This window comes from Eschscholzia californica, unplaced genomic scaffold (genome assembly GCF_041429995.1).
Source record: "Eschscholzia californica isolate CP2 unplaced genomic scaffold, dmEscCali1.0.p SCAF_4, whole genome shotgun sequence".
Lineage (NCBI taxonomy): Eukaryota > Viridiplantae > Streptophyta > Magnoliopsida > Ranunculales > Papaveraceae > Eschscholzia > Eschscholzia californica.
In genome coordinates, this window is record NW_028238461.1 from 29439642 (window position 1) to 29457592 (window position 17951).

Below are 17951 nucleotides of genomic sequence, written 5' to 3' on the forward strand. Positions count from 1 at the left end.
CGTATTTACGTGGTATTGTGTTTATGGTGACTTTTGGGACAGGACACCTTTTGAAAAACGTTAAAACAACTCTGCTCTTAACTCCCAATTGTTGCTGTAACGCATCACCAACATGAAGGGTTATTTTGCACGAACCAAAACGAGCAATATATATTCCCTTTCCAAGATAATGAATCTCTCTTTCATATCGTTTCTGTTTCCTCCCTGGTTAAAGGTTGACCACAGTAACTCGCGTATCGGAACCTAAAAGAATTACATCCTCGAGCATCATTAAAACTACAGTACGACCCCTAGAATTCTCTGCTACCAGAGAGAGAACAACCGGGTTATCGAACCCATCTTCATGAACAACCTGGGTATCAAACCCATCTTCACGTACATCTATTAAGTTTGGACGAGTTAAGCCTTGCCACTTCTTGATAACCACAATTCCAATCCCTATTCCATTCACCATGCATCCAATTAAACCCATGTACCTCAAAACTGCTTATGGAGCAACCACTTTGATCACAAGTTTTGCTTGGAAGCCATTCTTCAGTTGAGGACTCACGTATAGACTCCATATCAGGTTTCCGACAAGATCGATTAAGGACTCTCCAGCACTTATCCAGAAAAGAGACGCAACAACACTCAAAGAAGATGTATAAGGTGAAAAGTGGTGGGTAACACCAGCAAGCAACAAGGAATAGGCGGTTCTAGTCTTGCTCAACCTAAAACCCTCTGAAATTGTATCATCTAATCCCAAGTCGAGAGCCAATAAGTTATTAGCACTAACCTTATACGCAGAAGATAGGGTAATAAACGCAATCAAAGAGAGATGATGCAAAGGTTGCAAATTGATAATCTTCGGCCTTGACATCTTTTTTTCTTCTTTTGGTTGGTTTTTTTGGACACTTTGTGTTAACAATTTTACCAGCTTCTCGCAACACAGTTCAGCTAAGGAGGATCCAACAGCTAGGGCACCACCGTCCATCTTTTGACTCATAACCAGACTTTTTCTAGAACAGAGAATATCATCTGACTCTAGTTTAGCAATAAAGGACTCACCTTCGCAAAACGATTCGAGAAGATTTCTTGCACTGTCTCGTTTAGAAACAACCTCATCTTTGCTTCTGTTGTGTTCAAATTTCTCTTCTTTTACTTCGAAGGAAGAGTCATCTTCTTCTTCTGCAACTTCATCTTCTTTGTAATCTTCTTTCTCAACTTCTTCATACTCTTCTTTTTCTTTTTCCTGATGGAACCGTATAGTAGTCGAGGAAGATGGTTGACGTATTATCATTTTGATGTCGTCACACATATGTTGAATCTTAGTCAAATTGGATATTAGAGGTTGAATTGTTTTGGAAAAAGACGGTTGTGGTGTTTTTGGTGGTGAATAGGAAATAGAAGAAAGAGATGGAGGTGATGGTGAATAACACACTGGTGGTGGTGGTGGTGACGGTTGGTACTGCCAAGGAGACGGTTGTGGTGTATAATAGTTCGATTGAAGCGTTTCTGAAAAAAAAGGAGACGATTGTGGTGGTGGTGAAGTTGTTATTATAGGTGTTGAACACGGTATTGAATACGGCGGTGGTGTATAATTAGAGTACGGAGGTGGTGGTGGTGGTGGTGGTGGTGGTGGTGTTGTTGTTGTTGTCGGATAATAAGAAGGTAGAAGTGTGGAAGATGGTAGAGGTGGTGAATACGATGGTGAATAATAAGAGTATGGAGGTGGTGGTGGATTTTCTCGTACGGTTTCTCCCGGATTCCAATGATAATCGTACGAATCTCTATTCGCATGCAAACATGATGCGCATAAGCATCGATTCGTTATTCCTTCATGAGTATAATCTGATTGAATATACTCTTCTTGACGAATAGAATACGATTGAAACTGATTTAACTAGTCTGGAAAAAAAATTCCAGAACCATTAGCCAAAAACTTTGGTGGCTCTGAATACCACATGATGTAGAACGCAGCAGAATTAAAATAAGAGAATAAAATAAACGAAGAACGAATAAATAACTCGAAATAACTATAAACTTGATTAAACTCAATTGGTTTTTCTCTTCAACATGAATAATAAAGACAGACTGGACCTCCTTTTATAGGACATTAGACTTTCCTAGATAGACTCAAACTGGACTTTTCTAAATAATAGAGATACTGAAATAATGGAACTTCCTAAACCTAGATTCAATACGAATCATATTAAAACTGGGACTTTCTTAAATCTAGTCATCATGGCTGATTGGCCTACGTGGCCGTTAGGGCCATGGCAAAAGCGTCCACGCCGGGTGCCCCTGCATCATTTATATTCAGCTTCTGTGGAAATTTTGCTACTGTGACTTGTTTCTTTGAGCTCCACGAAATAAGACTCGAACTAAGGAAAACACAGTAACCTCCTGTGGATTTTCTCGAGTCTGGACAGCCAGCCCAATCTGAATCTGAGTAGGCTCTAAGGATAGTAATATTACCTGTCGAAAGTCGTATACCTGAGCCAATGGATCCTTTTAAGTATCTTAAGATTTTCTTCACAATAATCATATGAACTTCTGATGGTTTATGCATGAACTGGGTTGCATAATTGACTGCAAAGGAGATATCTGGCCGAGTCAATGTCAAATACTGGAGTCCTCCTACTAAGCTTCCATATTCTTCTGGAGAGGATAATGCAGTACCATCAAGGAGAGAAACTCTCTGACCACTGGAAACTGGCAACTTTGAAGGTTTGGAATCCAATAATTGTGCTCTATGAAGAAGCTCCAAGGTATATTTATTTTGTGTAAGTAGCATACTGTTTGGAGATTTTCCATGAGTAACTTCTATGCCCAAAAAGAATGCCAGAGTCCCAAGTCTTTCATCGTAAAGACTGAGCTTAAATCAGCAATAAGCTGTGATAAAAGAGACTGAGAACTCCCTGTGAGAATGATCTACATATAAGAGAAGGACCACTGTGTCTGATTTAACATGATAGACAAACATTGAGTGATCTGTGGTACTTTTCTGATTGTCCCACCAAAAAAGTAGCAAACTTGTGAAACCAAGCTCTAGGAGCCTGCTTAAGTCCATAAAGAGCCTTGTGTAAGTGACACACATAACTTTCCTTTTGTGGTTGAACAAAACCTGGTGGTTGCGCCATATACACTGCCTCTTCTAAGTTTCCATGAAGGAAAGCATTGGATACATCCAGCTGTCTGAGGACTTACTCGTGCATTTGGGAATGAACTCTCTTCTGCATAATTTGGTCTGTTTAAGGTCAGTTACAACTGCCAGGAGGAGAAGTAGACTCTTAATGAGCTCATTTCGAACTGTGTGCAAGAAGTGGAAAGAGTGAAGCATGAGAAATTTGAAAGTGTTCATTTGGCCAGTACCTCAAAAGGGAAGGGCAAGAAAAGGAATAAGGATAATGAAGCTGCTAAGGGTCCAGAGCAAAAGAAACCTAAGGAAGAAAACGGTTGTTTCTTTTGTGGAAAACCTGGGCATATGAAGAAAGAATGTACCGAGTATGCTACTTGGCATGCTAAGAAGGGTGTGTTCTTTACTTTGGTCTGTTCTGAAGTTAATTTATCTTCATTACCTAGAAACACGTGGTGGTTAGATTCAGGTGCATCTACTCACAGTAGTGTTTCTATGCAGGGTTGTCTGAGCTACCGAAAGCCAATTGATGGTGAAAGATATATCTATGTGGGAGAAGGGCAAGCGGTAGAGGTCGAAGCAATAGGTCATTTCAGGATATTCTGGTTTTTATTTGGATTTGAAAGACATTTTTGTTGTATCGTCATTCCGACGGAATTTGGTTTCAGTTTCTATTTTGGACAAATCTGGTTATCATTGTTCATTTGGAAACAATCAGTTTAATCTTTCTTTAAATTCAAATAAGTGTGGTACTGGTTCCCTAAGTGCTTATGATAATCTATACTTACTTGACAGTATTGAATCCTATAATGAAACCTTGCACGTGGAAACACGGGGTACGAAAAGGAAAAATTACTGAAGCGAATTCAGCAAAATTATGGCATAAGCGTTTGGGTCATATATCTAAAAATAGACTCAAAGGACTGGTGTCGGAAGGTATTTTGGATTCAATTGACTTCTCAGACTTAGATGTCTGTGTAGAGAAGCATTAAAGACAACAACTTACATCCTTAAAAGAGTACTATCTAAAGCAGTTGCTAAAACACCTTATGAACTTTGGACAGGGCGAAAGCCAAGTCTAAAGCATCTACATATTTGGGGATGTCCATCTGAGGCAAGGCTTTATAGGCCGAACAAAAAGAATTTGGACTCCAAAACAATAAGCAGCTACTTTATTGGATACTCGGAGCGATCTAGGGGGCTACAAATTTTTTGATCCCACAAGAAAGTCTATTTTTGAGACGGGAACTGCATGTTTTTTGAGGATGTTGAGTTTGGTGAGAGAAATAAGGTTAGAGACATTGTCTTTGAGGAGGAATCAATTATGATTTCTACTACTACTTCTGACAATGTACCAATTTTCCTGCGTACGATTGTCGAAGAATGAGATTTGGAACCCTTAGAAGACAATGTTGAACAACTCCCAACTCCAGTTCAGGAAGTTGTTCCTGAAGGACAAACTCAACAACCTTCAGAGGAAGTGCCATTAAGGAGATCCAACAGAGAAAGGAGAAATGCTATTTCGGATGATTAGTATATCTCCAAGAACATGAGGACACTGGTGGATTGACAGAAGATGATCCAATCAACTTTTGTCAAGCCATGCAGGATTCTAACTATGAAAAATGGATCAACGTCGTGAATGAAGAATACAAATCAATGCAAGACAATCAAGTTTGTGATCTTGTCCCATTACCTGAAGGTAAGAAACCCATTGGTTGCCAACAACCCTTGGCTCAAGTGGTAAGAGGTAAGTCTTCCAACTTAAAGGTCAAGGGTTCGAGGCACACGCTTACCAATTCAAAAAAAAAACCATTGGTTGCAAATGGATTTTTAAAACCAAAAGGGATTCGAAAGGTAATGTGGAGAGATATAAGGCTCGTCTTGTGGCCAAAGGCTTCACTCGAAAGGAAGGCGTGGACTATAAAGAGACTTTCTCTCCAGTTTCTTCGAAAGACTCTTTTAGGACAATTATGGCACTTGTTGCACATTTTGATCTTGAGCTACATCAAATGGATGTCAAAATGGCGTTTCTCAATGGAGACATTGATGAAACAATATATATGGTGCAACCCGAAAATTTTGTATTTGTTGATCCAAAGAATATGGTTTGCAAATTAAAGAAATCCATCTATGGGCTCAAGCAGGCTTCCCGTCAGTGGTACTACAAATTTCATCAAATTGTAGTCTCATTTGGTTTTGAGACAAATATTGTTGAGGATTATGTGTATCACAAGTTCAGTGGGAGTAGCTTTGTATTCCTGGTTTTGTATGTCGAAACCAGAAGACGCCCCAATCGCTAAAGGAGACAAATTTAGTCTAAACCAGTGCCCTCAAAACAATCTGGAAATTAAAGAAATGCAACAGATTCCTTATACTTCAGCAGTTGGGAGTCTGATGTATGCTTAAGTTTGTACACGTCCAGATATAACATTCATTGTCGGTATGTTAGGCAAATATTTAAGTAATCCTGGAATTGATCACTGGAAAGCAGCTAAAAGGGTTTTAAGATACTAACAAAGAAAATAAAGATTATATGCTCACATACAAGAAGTCGGATCCTCTGGGAGATCATAAAGCATTTGATTCCGACCGTAGTGGATGCAAAAAATTACAAAATCAATATAAAGCTACATTCGTCTATTTACTGAAAGAGCTATGTTAGGAAGAGTGTTAATTAAACACTCATAGCTTCTTTTGGATCATGTAATAGAACTTGTATAGCAGTTTTAAGACATCCAATTTTGGATTAAGATTGCAGTTGTTTGTCACTAAAAATGTCATTCTAAGGGTATTAAAATACCATTAAAGTCATATTGTGACAATTATTTTGCATCTGTTTCATATTAACAACAATGAGTACTAAAATATAAAGTTATCGGGTTGTAAAAGAAAGGACACAAAGTGGGTTTTTTTATAAAGCATATTAAGACAAACTCCATTAGTGCGGATCCACTAACTGAGGGATTAACACCGAAGGTGTATTGGTGTTATATCACTATATGGTAATAAGGTTTAGTGGGAGTTTGTACACATATGGTTTGGTGCTATTTAGACATTGCTCTATGTTTTGGATATTTTTTGCAGAAATAAGGTATTCAGTTATTTTACACTCTGTGATATTATGTTAAGGTCGATCTCAATAAAGTTTCGGTATGACCAGTTGGAAATAGACATGGTTAGATCACATTGCATGTAATTTCCATGTTACACGTCCATGATTGATCTATGTCATTTGGTTATGTTGGTATGTGTGACTACTGATGGATTTAGTGACGATTGAATGTCACGAAAGTCCCTTTAATCCTGTACTAGCACAACTGATGGACCAGATTATTTGGGATACCTAATATTACATTTTGATCTCATAAGGATGTACACGTTACTAAATAGCATATGTGGCCCAAGTGGGAGATTGTTGGAAGAAATTCCAACATATGTGGGCTCACATATGTATAGACATGTGTATGGCTATCTCAGTAAATTGTCAAGTCGTAAAGTGGTCTAATATGGATTGACTTGACCAGTAGGTATCAATGTGTCATGGGATAAACGTGTAGAGACCATTAAGTGATTTCTAATTTGATGAGGGGCCAAATTAGAAATAAAAGACTATAAATAGCGGTTATGGTCCCCATTTGGGCTTCTTCTCAATCTCTACAATTTTGGTTAAGTGTGAAATCCCTTCATCACAAGAAAGATTCTTAAGAGAAGAAGAACTAAATGGAAGATCAACCCATCACACCAAATACAAGCTATGGATCAAGGTACGCTTCTGTGATTAAGTTTAATCTCTTTTAATCTTGTGGAGAGCATGTCTAGTTTATATTATACATGCATATTATATGGTGGTTTTGTATTTGACTATATGCATGTATAAGGTTAAATATTCCAACAAAATATCATCTGAACCAATCGCCATAAGAGATGATAAAATTTAGAGAGAGAAAATTTTAGAGAGAGGGTGGGAAAGAATTTCACCCATTTCAATCTTGATCAATCATCATAAACATGACTAATTTTCATTATTGACATGCAAATTAATCTACTCCCTCCATCCCATTTTGTTTGGGTGTTATTTCTTTTAAGGAAGTCCCAAAATGTTTGTCCACTTACTTTAAATAAGACTCATTTATTACTAGTTTTATTGATGTTTCCCAATCTATCCTTACTTTTAATACTAACAAAAAATTTCTATTGGTTCTACACAACTTCCAATGTAGTTTTCATTGTAATATTCTAAAGTAAATACGGGTAATTTAGGAAGATACATTTAGTTAGGAAGCAATAAATGAAAATCCCTAATAAGTTGGATCTCCCAAAATGTCAAACAAAATGGGACGGAGGGAGTAGCATAAAACTTGTCATACTTATTTTTGTAAGAAATAGTCCTATAATATTGTATATAGAAGAAGTCAAGTATTGTTCATGGAAATATAAAACAAACAAACCAAGAATAGATGATCACCCATCTTCTTCATATGTTCATTGCCTCTTAATCAAGTAAATAGAATAATCAAGGTAACCACCTTTAGCTAATTCTTTACTAATTACTGTTTCTTTCTCTTTTTCATATCAACTTTGTTATAATTAATCTCATCTAAACTACTCCAACAATAAGACTTATCTCCTTCTTCACAAAACCCATTAACAATGCCCATATGATCCTTATTAATGGACAACAACCCTCTTAGTCGTTCATGACAAATCCATTTTCTCAAACAAAATTTTCTCTATTTTCTAGGGTTACTATTTGAGATTTGTAGTTTGATTGATATATCATGATTTTTGATTCCATACAAACCTCTCTGTTGCAGCTAACGGTGGACTAATACTAGGTAGTACTCTTTGGACATAAGTAGAAATGGAAAGAAAGAGTGTTTTGTGGAGTTTGGAAAAAAGAAATAAATGAAAAGTAAATGGACACATCTAGCATTTAATGCTCCCCTATGCACCCCCAACTTCAAAAAATTTGGGTCTGACAAAAATCTTAACTCAGAGGGGCAAATTGGGTAAGTGCATGATGTGTTATTGACGTTTCACGGAGGAATGGACGGAAAAGTAAAAAAGGGGGCCAAATTAGAAGCTGGTCATCTTTAGGGGGTCAAAATGGAATTAACCCTTAATTATTTCGTTAAATTCGTAGTTGCTTACTAACACTCTTTCGAAGTGACGACATTTTCTATGGCGATATTTAGTAGGTAATTTTAAAAAAATTTGTAATTTAAGATAAATTAGGACAACTATTTGGGTTATCTTGAAGATTTTGAATTATTAATTTTTTTAAATAAACAATTTAGAAAATAAATATTTTTCTATGCGCCAAACAAACAACGGAAAGTAAAAATATGAGAAAACAATTTCTTTTTCTTTAGTGAACCAGACAAGATAAAATTTGGAAAATGTTTCAAAGGAATCATTTTCTAAATGAAAATGTTTCTCGAAGAAACATTTTCTCTTTTTATTTTTCCTTTCCCCGACTTGGAATCAAACACAACCTAAGCTTTTTCTCCGTGAACTGAAGAAGAGAGAATTATGATCCATTTAATTTGGGTCAAAAAATTAGGAAACATTCCTTTACACAAAAAAAATAATTTTTCGTAGGGATGAAAACTTCTTATTGAGGAATTATTTTCATGAAACTGAAAAGAGTATTTGTATCTTCTGATCTGGGTAATTTTATTTAACTTGGGATAGGTTAGAGTAGTAGTAGAGAAAAGAGAGTTTAAACATATTTACTCCTGATGGATTTAATTTTATTTAATATTATCTTTGGACTCTAAACCCATTAACCCTGTGATTTTGGACCTAAAACCCATCCCCCCTGGTATTTAACCTCATCGACATCCGTCAAACATAACAAGTATAAAACTGAAACCCTACCACCACTTGTATTTGGACACAAATAAGTACGAATTATATATAACAAATACGCTCTAACAATCTGATTTGTTTTTCGACTAAATCAGTTTCCTTAGAATTACCAAACTTCGTCCTCAAGGATGTAATTAAGACTAATGGTTTTGAATTTTCCTTTTCGTTTCCTTTCCTTAGAATTACCAAACTTCGACCAACAAAAAATATGCAAACAAAATCTCATCTTTTTGCATGCATTTCAATCAAATTTTTTAATCATCCTCAAAATCCTACCAAGGAACCCTAATACTCAGTAAAAGAAGTCATGAAACCCAAGCTAAAACTAGTAAAATCCAACCTCAAAAGTAAAGAGAAATCTACTTCGATGAGTATATATGATTTAAGATTTATAAAGAAAGAACATAAAAATCGTAACATAATCAGATGATGGGTCATGAAAATGTCCCATCTAAGTCGTTTAATTTAGCCAAGTTAGTCGGTTTCGAGTCTTTATTGTAATAAAATGGGTGGTTTTCTTGATTAGGTGTCTTTTGCAGAGTTAGGTGTGAAAACGGTTAAAAATGAGAAAAAGATATATGAAGGGTATTTTGGTCATTTGGAGTCGAGGATATTTTAGTAATTTGGCCAAGGTCAGTGCATGGTGAAAAGTAGAGTCCGAGACGAAACCGTAGGCGAAAGCGGAAGTCAAATCGGAGTCCGGAAGAGTGAAATATGCAAAGTCAAAGTTGGAGTTAAACAATGTTGACTGTTGGGACGCTTTCGGGCAACTTTCTGGCTGGTGGGATAAGAGTGGACGACGTGGCGCGACAATAAGTATGGACCATCTTTGTTTGTTGTTCCTAATAGGCGTTGAAATGCACCATAAAGAGGATGATTCGCTGTAACCCGCGACAAGTTATACCCATAGTCCCACAACAAACCTTTTAATCTTAGCCACAATCCCACAACAAGTTATATCCAATGGTCAATAAATTGTCAGCGGTTTAAGAACCATGGGTTGGCAACATTGAATCATCCGAATTCCTCACTTGTAGAACCCAGCCGACAGACTCATTAGTGCTTTAGGGTTTATTTTATATTTTAAACCCCCATAATTCCAAATATAACCCCCTCTTTTATTCTTTTTTACCATTTAACCCAACCAAAACCCTAACCCTATATAACACACCTTTCTCCTCCATTAAAACCTAGACTTGCAAACCCTCTCAATACCTCTTCTTACCTAATCCCTCTTCTCTATTCTCATACCTTCTCTTTCTCTAACCCTAAAAACCTCCTCTTACATCTCCTCTTACCTATTTCTTTCTCCAACCTATTTTCTCTACCAAATCCATCTTTTCCATTCTTTTTTCATCTTTCTCTACTACTACTACTTCTTCTTCTCTACCACTATTATTCTTCCATTAATAGTCTTCTCCTTCTTCCTTCCATATTCTTCTATCATCTTTACCCCCTTTCATCTTTTCTTTCCAACTTCTTTCTACATCTAATTTCTTCCTTTTCTTTCTTTTTCTTATTTGGGTGGCAATAAAATAGCTATTACTTGGAATTCTTGGAGTAAAATTCTTGAGCACAAATGGAGCGAATCTTAGACAAATTGGAGATACATGGGGATATAGAATTTGATTGGTGATTTCTTTCCATTAATTTCTTAGTATTTTCATTTATTTTACAATGTCAATGAATGTTATTCTAGATTCCATGTATAGTTAATTTAGTCATCTAAGGTTGTAAATGAAACCCATTTTGGATCTTTATAATACTTGTTCTTGATTAATTAAATCCTTTGATGTGCTTTAATGTCTATTGATTGTTTATCTATATGGATTGGATTTTCTTTCCATTACTCATGCCTCATAATTAGATATTTCATACTTTCATTAAGTTGTTAGATGGAGTATGCATTTTAGATGATGAATAATAGTTAAGCAATCCGAATCTCTATAAGGTAGACAATTAGAATTAGTAATTATAAAATTGTTTTATCTAGAACATCATCCGGAATTCAAATAGTTCATTATATTGGATCCCGAGTAAATACAAAAGAGATTTAAGTAATTAAGTGCTTGTTTTATAAAGTGAAATTATGCGGTGGATACTATAATCTTAGATATCTTCTTACCTCTCTCTTAGTTAGTTTATTTAGTTTTATTCGTTTTCTTATTTCTTACATATCAATCATCAAATCTATGAAGTGGGGTGTGTGTGTGTGTGTTAGTCTAAGTTAGCTATTGACATTTTGATTATTGGGCTAAACTCGCCGTCAATATCCGAAATTACCTACCTATTCCTTGGGACGATTTCCCGATTTACAAATTATACTATAACTTGACCCCGTATACTTGCGGGAATAGACCTATTTTAGGCCTATCATCAGACTAACTACGAGAAACCATAAAACCCTAATACATCAAGATAAATCTATAACATTAAAGAGAAACTTATGACTAATAAAACCCTAAATCTATAACAAGTAGATAATTAAAAAAAAAACTGCTCCAAACTAAAACCCTAAAAACGAGGAGAGAGAAAGAGTGCGGCTGAGTTAGTTTTCCGGTGGCTTTGTGGTGGGCTTTTCTTGTTCGTTTTTTTGCTTTCTGTGCCTCTTTAGCTGGTCTGGCGGCTGGAAGACATCTTCTTCTTCCCTCTCCAACTATTATGGAGAGGGAGGAAAGGTTTTCTTCTTCTGGTTTCTTGGGTGGTGGTTCAAAAAGTCCGATGGAGGAGGAGAGGTTTAGCTCTAGTATTCGTAAGGGAGGTTCAAGTTGGGCAAAGTTGTTTCAGGAGAGAGAAGGTGGTATGAGGGAGAAGTTGGAGTTCTTCCCTACCGAGATGGTTAATGAAGAAAGGGTTACTATAATCTCTACCAAGGATTGTTCCGAGCAAATCAGTCAGTGTGAGAGTTGGCTCATTTGTTGGTCGGAGACTGGACTTTGGGTTTGTTCATGCTACCTTATTACGTATTTGGAAACCCAAGGGAGAGATGCTTCTCACTGTGCAAGGTGATTCTTCTTTCATCATTAGGTTTGCTCTTGAGAAGGATCGACAGAGAATCCTGGAGATGGAGCCACTTTTTATTGCTAACCGGTTGTTTTTGGTTCGTCCATGGAAGCTCTTCATTGAAGAAGATATTACTAAGATGGAAACTGTTCCTGTTTGGGTGTGCTTGCGTAATGTTCCGAGCTTCTTGTGGAATAGGAAAGGTCTTTCTCAGATAGCTAGTCATTTGGGTTCTCCCATTATGTTAGATGGTCCAACTGAGCTGCGAACTCGGATGTCGTTTGCTCGTGTTCTTGTGGAGATAGGGAAGGACTGTTTGATGCCATTTATTATCCCTATTTTGATTGATGGGGTTCGACGAATTGAAGTGAGGGTTGAATATGCGTGGAAACCTTTGAGTGTACTGGTTGTTTTTCTTTTGGACATTCTCTTAATCGATGCCCATCAATTGTTCGACAGAATGCTCCAAAGGCTGAGTACAATTCAGAAGCTGGGAAGCAGGCTGCTGCTGGTCCTTCCAAGGGTACAGGTAATCAGGTTTGGGTTCCTAGGCAACCTAAAGGTCCTAATCTTGGAGTTTTGGGCAGTCTAGTTATTCTTCGGTTCCTCCTCCTAATTGTGCTCCAGCTTGTAATCAGAATGAGGCCTTTTTGAAGGACTCTTCTGCAAAAAGTTGGGCCACTTGTGCTCAAGCTGTGTCTCCTAGTGAGGTAGAGCTTGCAAAAAGTAAAGATGAGAGTTCTCATGAGCTAGACTTGGCTAGAACTGATGCTACTATGGTAGATGAGGGAGGTGGATGGTCAGTGGTTACTAATAAGAGAAATAAGAAGGTCAATGCTGGTATTGGTGTTGTCCTTTCTTCTCCTTTGGAGGAGCAAAGGAACACTAAAGGTTTCAAGAGACAATGTGTGGGTGATTTTTGGTGCTGGTGGCAAGGAGAATAGGTCAGAAGGAGAGTCTGAGCCTTGTGATGAAGGTCATGCTGGTGTGGCTACTAAGGTAGCTTTGTATTCTAGGAAGGGGGTTTCCCTAACTTCCAGTTCTGGTGGGATGGTAAGAGAGGTCCTTCCCGTACCTTTAATGGTTAATTTTGGTTGTTGGAATGTGAGAGGGTTAAATAGCTCTCTCAGAATAAGAGATGTTAGGGATCTCATTAGAATTAAGAAACTTAGTCTTATGGGGCTGGTTGAGACTAGAGTTGTGAGGAGTAATAAGTTGGCTATTCAGAGAAGCATTAGTCTTTTTTGAAGCTTCTTAGATAATTATAATGAAGATGAGGGAGGTAGAATATGGTTGACATGGGATAGTAGGGAATTAAGAGTTGATATTTTGTTTAAATCTAGCCAGTTACTTGCTGTCCATGTGGAGATGCAGAATGGTAGTGAGTTTCTCTTGGCTGTAGTGTATGGTAGCAATCTTGTTGTTGATAGGAAGATTCTTTGGAAGGATATCAAGGAGCTGACTGCTGAGTTTGAGGTTCCTTGGATGTTCATGGGTGACTTCAATTCTATCATGGGGTGTGATGATAAGATTGGAGGGCAGATGTCAAGGCAAGTCAGTTTGAGGAGTTTTTAGAGTTCTCTCAGGTATCTCTCCTCTTTGACTGTCCTTTTTCTGGTTGTTATTTTACTTGGTCTAATGGACAGGAAGGTGCAGCTGGTATTTGGACCAAGATTGATAGGGTTCTGATTAATATTGATTGGCTTGAGCTCTTTCCTGGTTCCAATGTGGATTTTGGGGAGCCTAGATCTTCTGATCACTCTCCTACTATAGTTTCTCTTGATGAGGTGCAAGTTAGAGGGAGGAGGCCTTTTAAGTTCTTTAATTGCTGAGTGGAGGAGACTGGTTTTAAGGAATTGGTGGAAGAGGTTTGGAATCAGAAAGTGGAGGGCAATCCTATGTTTAGGCTTCTGTCTAAACTCAAGGCTGTTAAGAGTAGTCTTATCCAGTGGAAGGCTGCTTAGTTTAGAGATTTTCCTTCTCAGGTTGCTACTGCTCAGGCAGAGATGGTTAGAGCTCAGGGGGCTCTTCAGGTGGATCCTCTTAATGCTGAGCTTAGAAGGGTTGAGAGAAGGGCAGTGCAGGAGTATGTTTCTAAGGCTAAGGCTGAGTCATCAATGTTAAAGCAGGAAGCTAGAGTTAGATGGCTTACCTTGGATGACAATAATAACAAATTCTTCCATAGTACTATTAAGGAAATAAGATCAAGGAATCTTATTAGAAAGCTTGAAAATTCTAATGGTGAGATAGTAGATGATCCTGAGGAGGTGATTGCTGAATGTGTGTCCTATTATGAAGATTTGTTGAGTACTGCTGATGTTAATGATGAGGAGGACAGTATTCTTGAATCTTTTCAGTTCCAACATCCTTTGGCTTATGAGGATTGTGAGGAGTTGGAAAGGATGGTGAGTAGAGATGAAATTGTGTTTGCCCTCTCGTCCATTGGTTCTGATAGGGCTCCGGGACCAGATGGTATTTCTTCCTTCTTCTTCAAGCATTGTTGGAAACTTGTTGGGGATGATTTTGTGCTTGCTATCCAGAGCTTTTTCAGGTCTGGGAAGCTTCTTGGTGAGGTTAATTCTACCTTGGTTTCTCTCATTCCAAAGGTGCAGAATGCTTCTTCTAGGAAGGACTTTAGACCCATATCTTGTTGTAATGTCATTTATAAATGCATTACCAAGATTTTGATAGTTAGATTGAGGCAGTTCATTTTTCATATGGTTAGTGAGAACCAGTCAGCTTTCATTTCTGGGAGATCTATCCAAGATAACATTATGATGGCTCATGAGATTGTTAGGAATTACAACTTCAAGGGAGGGGCCCCAAGATGTACTGTTAAAATTGACCTGAGGAAGGCTTGTGATACTGTCAGATGGTCAGCCTTGCTCAAGATTTTAAGGAAATTTCAGCTCCCTGAGAAGTTTGTGACTTGGTTTTATGTTTGTGTCTCCTCTGCCAGATATTCTATTGTTGTGAATGGGGGTTCTCATGGCTATTTCAAGGGTAAGAAGGGGCTTAGGCAGGGATGTCCTATCTCTCCTTACCTTTTTGTGCTTGTTATAGAGGTATTCTCTGCTCTTATTATGAAGGAGGAGGCTGAGGGTAGGTTTCATCTCCACCCCAAGTGTAAGAAGCCTAAGATTACTCATATATGCTTTGCAGATGATTTAATGGTGTTTCTTAAGGGAGATTGTGAGTCTGCTAATGCTCTTCATAGTGTTCTTCATAGACTTCAGAAAGCTATTGGCTTAGGGGTGAACTGTGCTAAAAGTACCATGTACTGGGCTGGTATTGAATCTGAGGAGAAGGAGAGTTTTCAGACTATCCTAGGTTTTCAATGGGGGGCTCTGGCTGTGAGATATTTGGGCTTGCCTTTGGTGGCTTCCAGACTTACTTATTCTGATTGTGCCCCTCTCATCCAGAAGGTGCAAGGTAGGATCAAATCTTGGAAGGCTAGATACCTTTCATTTGCTGGGAGGTCTCTCCTTATCAAAGCAGTGTTGTGTAGCATGGTTATCTATTGTACTTCTGTCTTTGTGCTTCCTAAAAAGGTGCTTAATGAGCTTGACTCTCTTTTCTTCAATTTTCTTTGGAACGGGGTTGAGCTTGGGCATAAGACTCCAGCTGTGAAGAGACAAATTGTTTGTCTTCCTAAGGCAGAAGGGGGGTTGGGCATCAGAAGTGTTCAGACTTTTAATAATGCTATTAACCTTAGGCACGTGTGGGATATAGTTAGTGGTAGGGATACTCTCTGGGTTAGATGGGTTACTAACAACCTAATAAAAGACAAGGGTTTTTGGGTTACGAAGGTCCCTAATGATTGTTCTTGGTGTTGGAGGAGGATTCTAGGGAGCAGGCTTAACATATGATTTTTCATCAGCTTGGGAGTGGTACTACTCTGAAATTCTGGTTGGACATCTGGCACCCTCAGGGGTTGCTTTATGAGTTCTTTGTGGAGAACATTAGATTTGCTTCTAATTTCAGTCTTAGTTCTCTAGTGTCTGATTTAATCCTTGAAGGGAACTGGAACTTTCCTTCTTATTTGCTCCCTTTGATGGAACCCATTGTCTCCCCCTTGCATTCCTCTCTTATTGGGGTATCTCCAGAAGATAGGGCTGTGTGGTTGGTTAGTAAGTATGGGGAGTTCACTCTCAAGGAGACTTATGAGCATCTTAGACATAAAGGCAGTCAGGTTTCTTGGAAGAAGGGATTGGTCTGGTTTCCTTCTTCTATCCCTAGGCACTGCTTTATCACTTGGGTAGCTTTGTATAGGGGGTTGAAGACCAACTTGAAGCTCATTTCTTGGGGTATGCAGGTGCAGAGGCCCTGTTTTCTTTGCTCTCATGAGGATGAATCTGATTTCCACTTGTTGTTTGGTTGTAAGTTTTCTACCTTTATTTGGAAGGAACTTTTGCAACTGCTTGATTTGCAACCTATTGCTTTCTCTGCTTGGGACCAGGCTATTGACTGGTGTATTGCTCATTTTGGTGGTAATACTTTTAAAAAGAGAATGGGCTGCTTGATTCTGAATGCCTTTGTGTATCATGTATGGAGAGAAAGGAATTTTAGAGTCTTTCAACATAAGAGCAGGTCTGAAATGGATATTATTCATGTTGTTATCTCTGAGCTGAAGATCAAGGTTGCTGGTTGGGGGGCTAGGATTGAAGATTCTGCTACTAACAGTAGGATTCTTGAGGTGCTGAATGTTAATAGAGCATTGGTCAGGCTTGTGGTCAAGGGACATAGATGGAAAGCTCCTGATGAGGGCTGGGTTATGGTTAGTACTGATGGAGCCATGGGTAAGGACAGGGCTGGGTATGGTGCTTTGATTCGAAATGCTCAAGGTATAGTTCTTTCTGCCTGTGCTGTTCCTACACTAGTGCAGAGTGTTTTTGTTCATGAGTTCAAGGAGTCAATTTAGGCTTGGAGCTGGCTGAGTCTATGGGATTTCGTTTATTATCATAGCTTCAGACTCTACTGCTGTGGTGTCTGCTCTTGGGGATCAGGCTAGCCAGGTCCCTTGGAAAGCTCGTGCTCTCTGGTCCAAAATCAAAAGTAAGATGCAGTGTTTCATAGGCTGTAAGGTAAAGCATGTTTACCGAGAGGTTAACAGTGCAACTGACTATCTCTCCAAAATGAAGTTAGGAGATGTGACCCATTTGAATGTTGCTGACTTGCCAGGAGAGCTTGCTTCTATTGTGGAGGATGACTGGAAGGGGGTCATTAGAATTAGAAAGCATTGGCCTAGTGTGCCTTGAGATGTATCTTTGTTGGTTGTTTTTGTTTGTGGTCTTGCTTTAGGCTGTTGCCTTTTGAACTTTTGTATTGATTGATCTTATTGTTTCAATAAGATAGGGTCGGGGTCCCTTTAATCCCTGCTGACCACTTCAAAAAAAAAAATCTATAACAAGATTTCTTTGAAAACTTAAACAAACAAGCAAGGAGAGTAAAAACAACAAGAATCTTACATTTGCCTCTGATATCTCTTCATCTTAGTTGGAGAATATAACTAAAGTCTTTGAGGGTAGAGAGTTTTTTTTTTCTGAGAAGAAGATGGAAAGTTGAAGGACTGGTTTTAGAAATTTTTGAAGGAAGAATATCTATGCATAGTCGTTACAACTATTTTTGCATCAGGGTTTTTTAGGGTTAATTCCGTTTTGGCCCCCAATTTGTGACCAACTCACTGTTTTGGCCCCAATAAGTGTCCGGCAGTTCGGTTTGGCCCCAAAATCACTTTTCGGGCAGCGCTGACATCATCAAGTCAAATTCAATATTTTTCTAAACCCGAATTACCCATCTGACCCAATCTTATCTTTTGCACGCCGAATCTTCTCTCACCAAAAATAAAAAACACTATTAATTACCATTTCTTTCTGTTGGAGATTAGAGGTATAGATACTTCAATACACTCAAATAAACTCAAAAGATTCACATCAACATACTTTCATATAATAAA

The 17951-nt window shown here is 38.1% G+C and overlaps 1 protein-coding gene across 1 annotated transcript; it reads left to right on the top strand.

Moving 5' to 3' along the window:
- Positions 1-4720: 4720 nt before the first annotated feature.
- On the top strand, positions 4721-17253 carry LOC147544044 (uncharacterized). The gene is made up of 11 exons (XM_086635572.1): positions 4721-4820; positions 11607-11845; positions 11973-12362; positions 12455-12524; positions 12623-12794; positions 12871-13048; positions 13343-13549; positions 13642-13788; positions 13981-15750; positions 15927-16839; positions 16961-17253. The coding sequence occupies exons 1-11, from the start codon at positions 4721-4723 to the stop codon at positions 17251-17253; spliced, it is 4479 nt and encodes a 1492-aa protein (XP_086491698.1).
- The last annotated feature ends 698 nt before the right edge of the window (positions 17254-17951 follow it).

Coding starts and splice junctions, on each gene's coding strand:
- LOC147544044 (XM_086635572.1), top strand. CDS start 4,721: ATGCAGGATTCTAACTATGAAAAATGGATCAACGTCGTGAATGAAGAA. Junction 13,789..13,980: donor TTTCTCTTGATGAGGTGCAA/GTTAGAGGGAGG, acceptor TTTCCTTCTCAG/GTTGCTACTGCTCAGGCAGA. Junction 15,751..15,926: donor GTGGTAGGGATACTCTCTGG/GTTAGATGGGTT, acceptor TGGCACCCTCAG/GGGTTGCTTTATGAGTTCTT.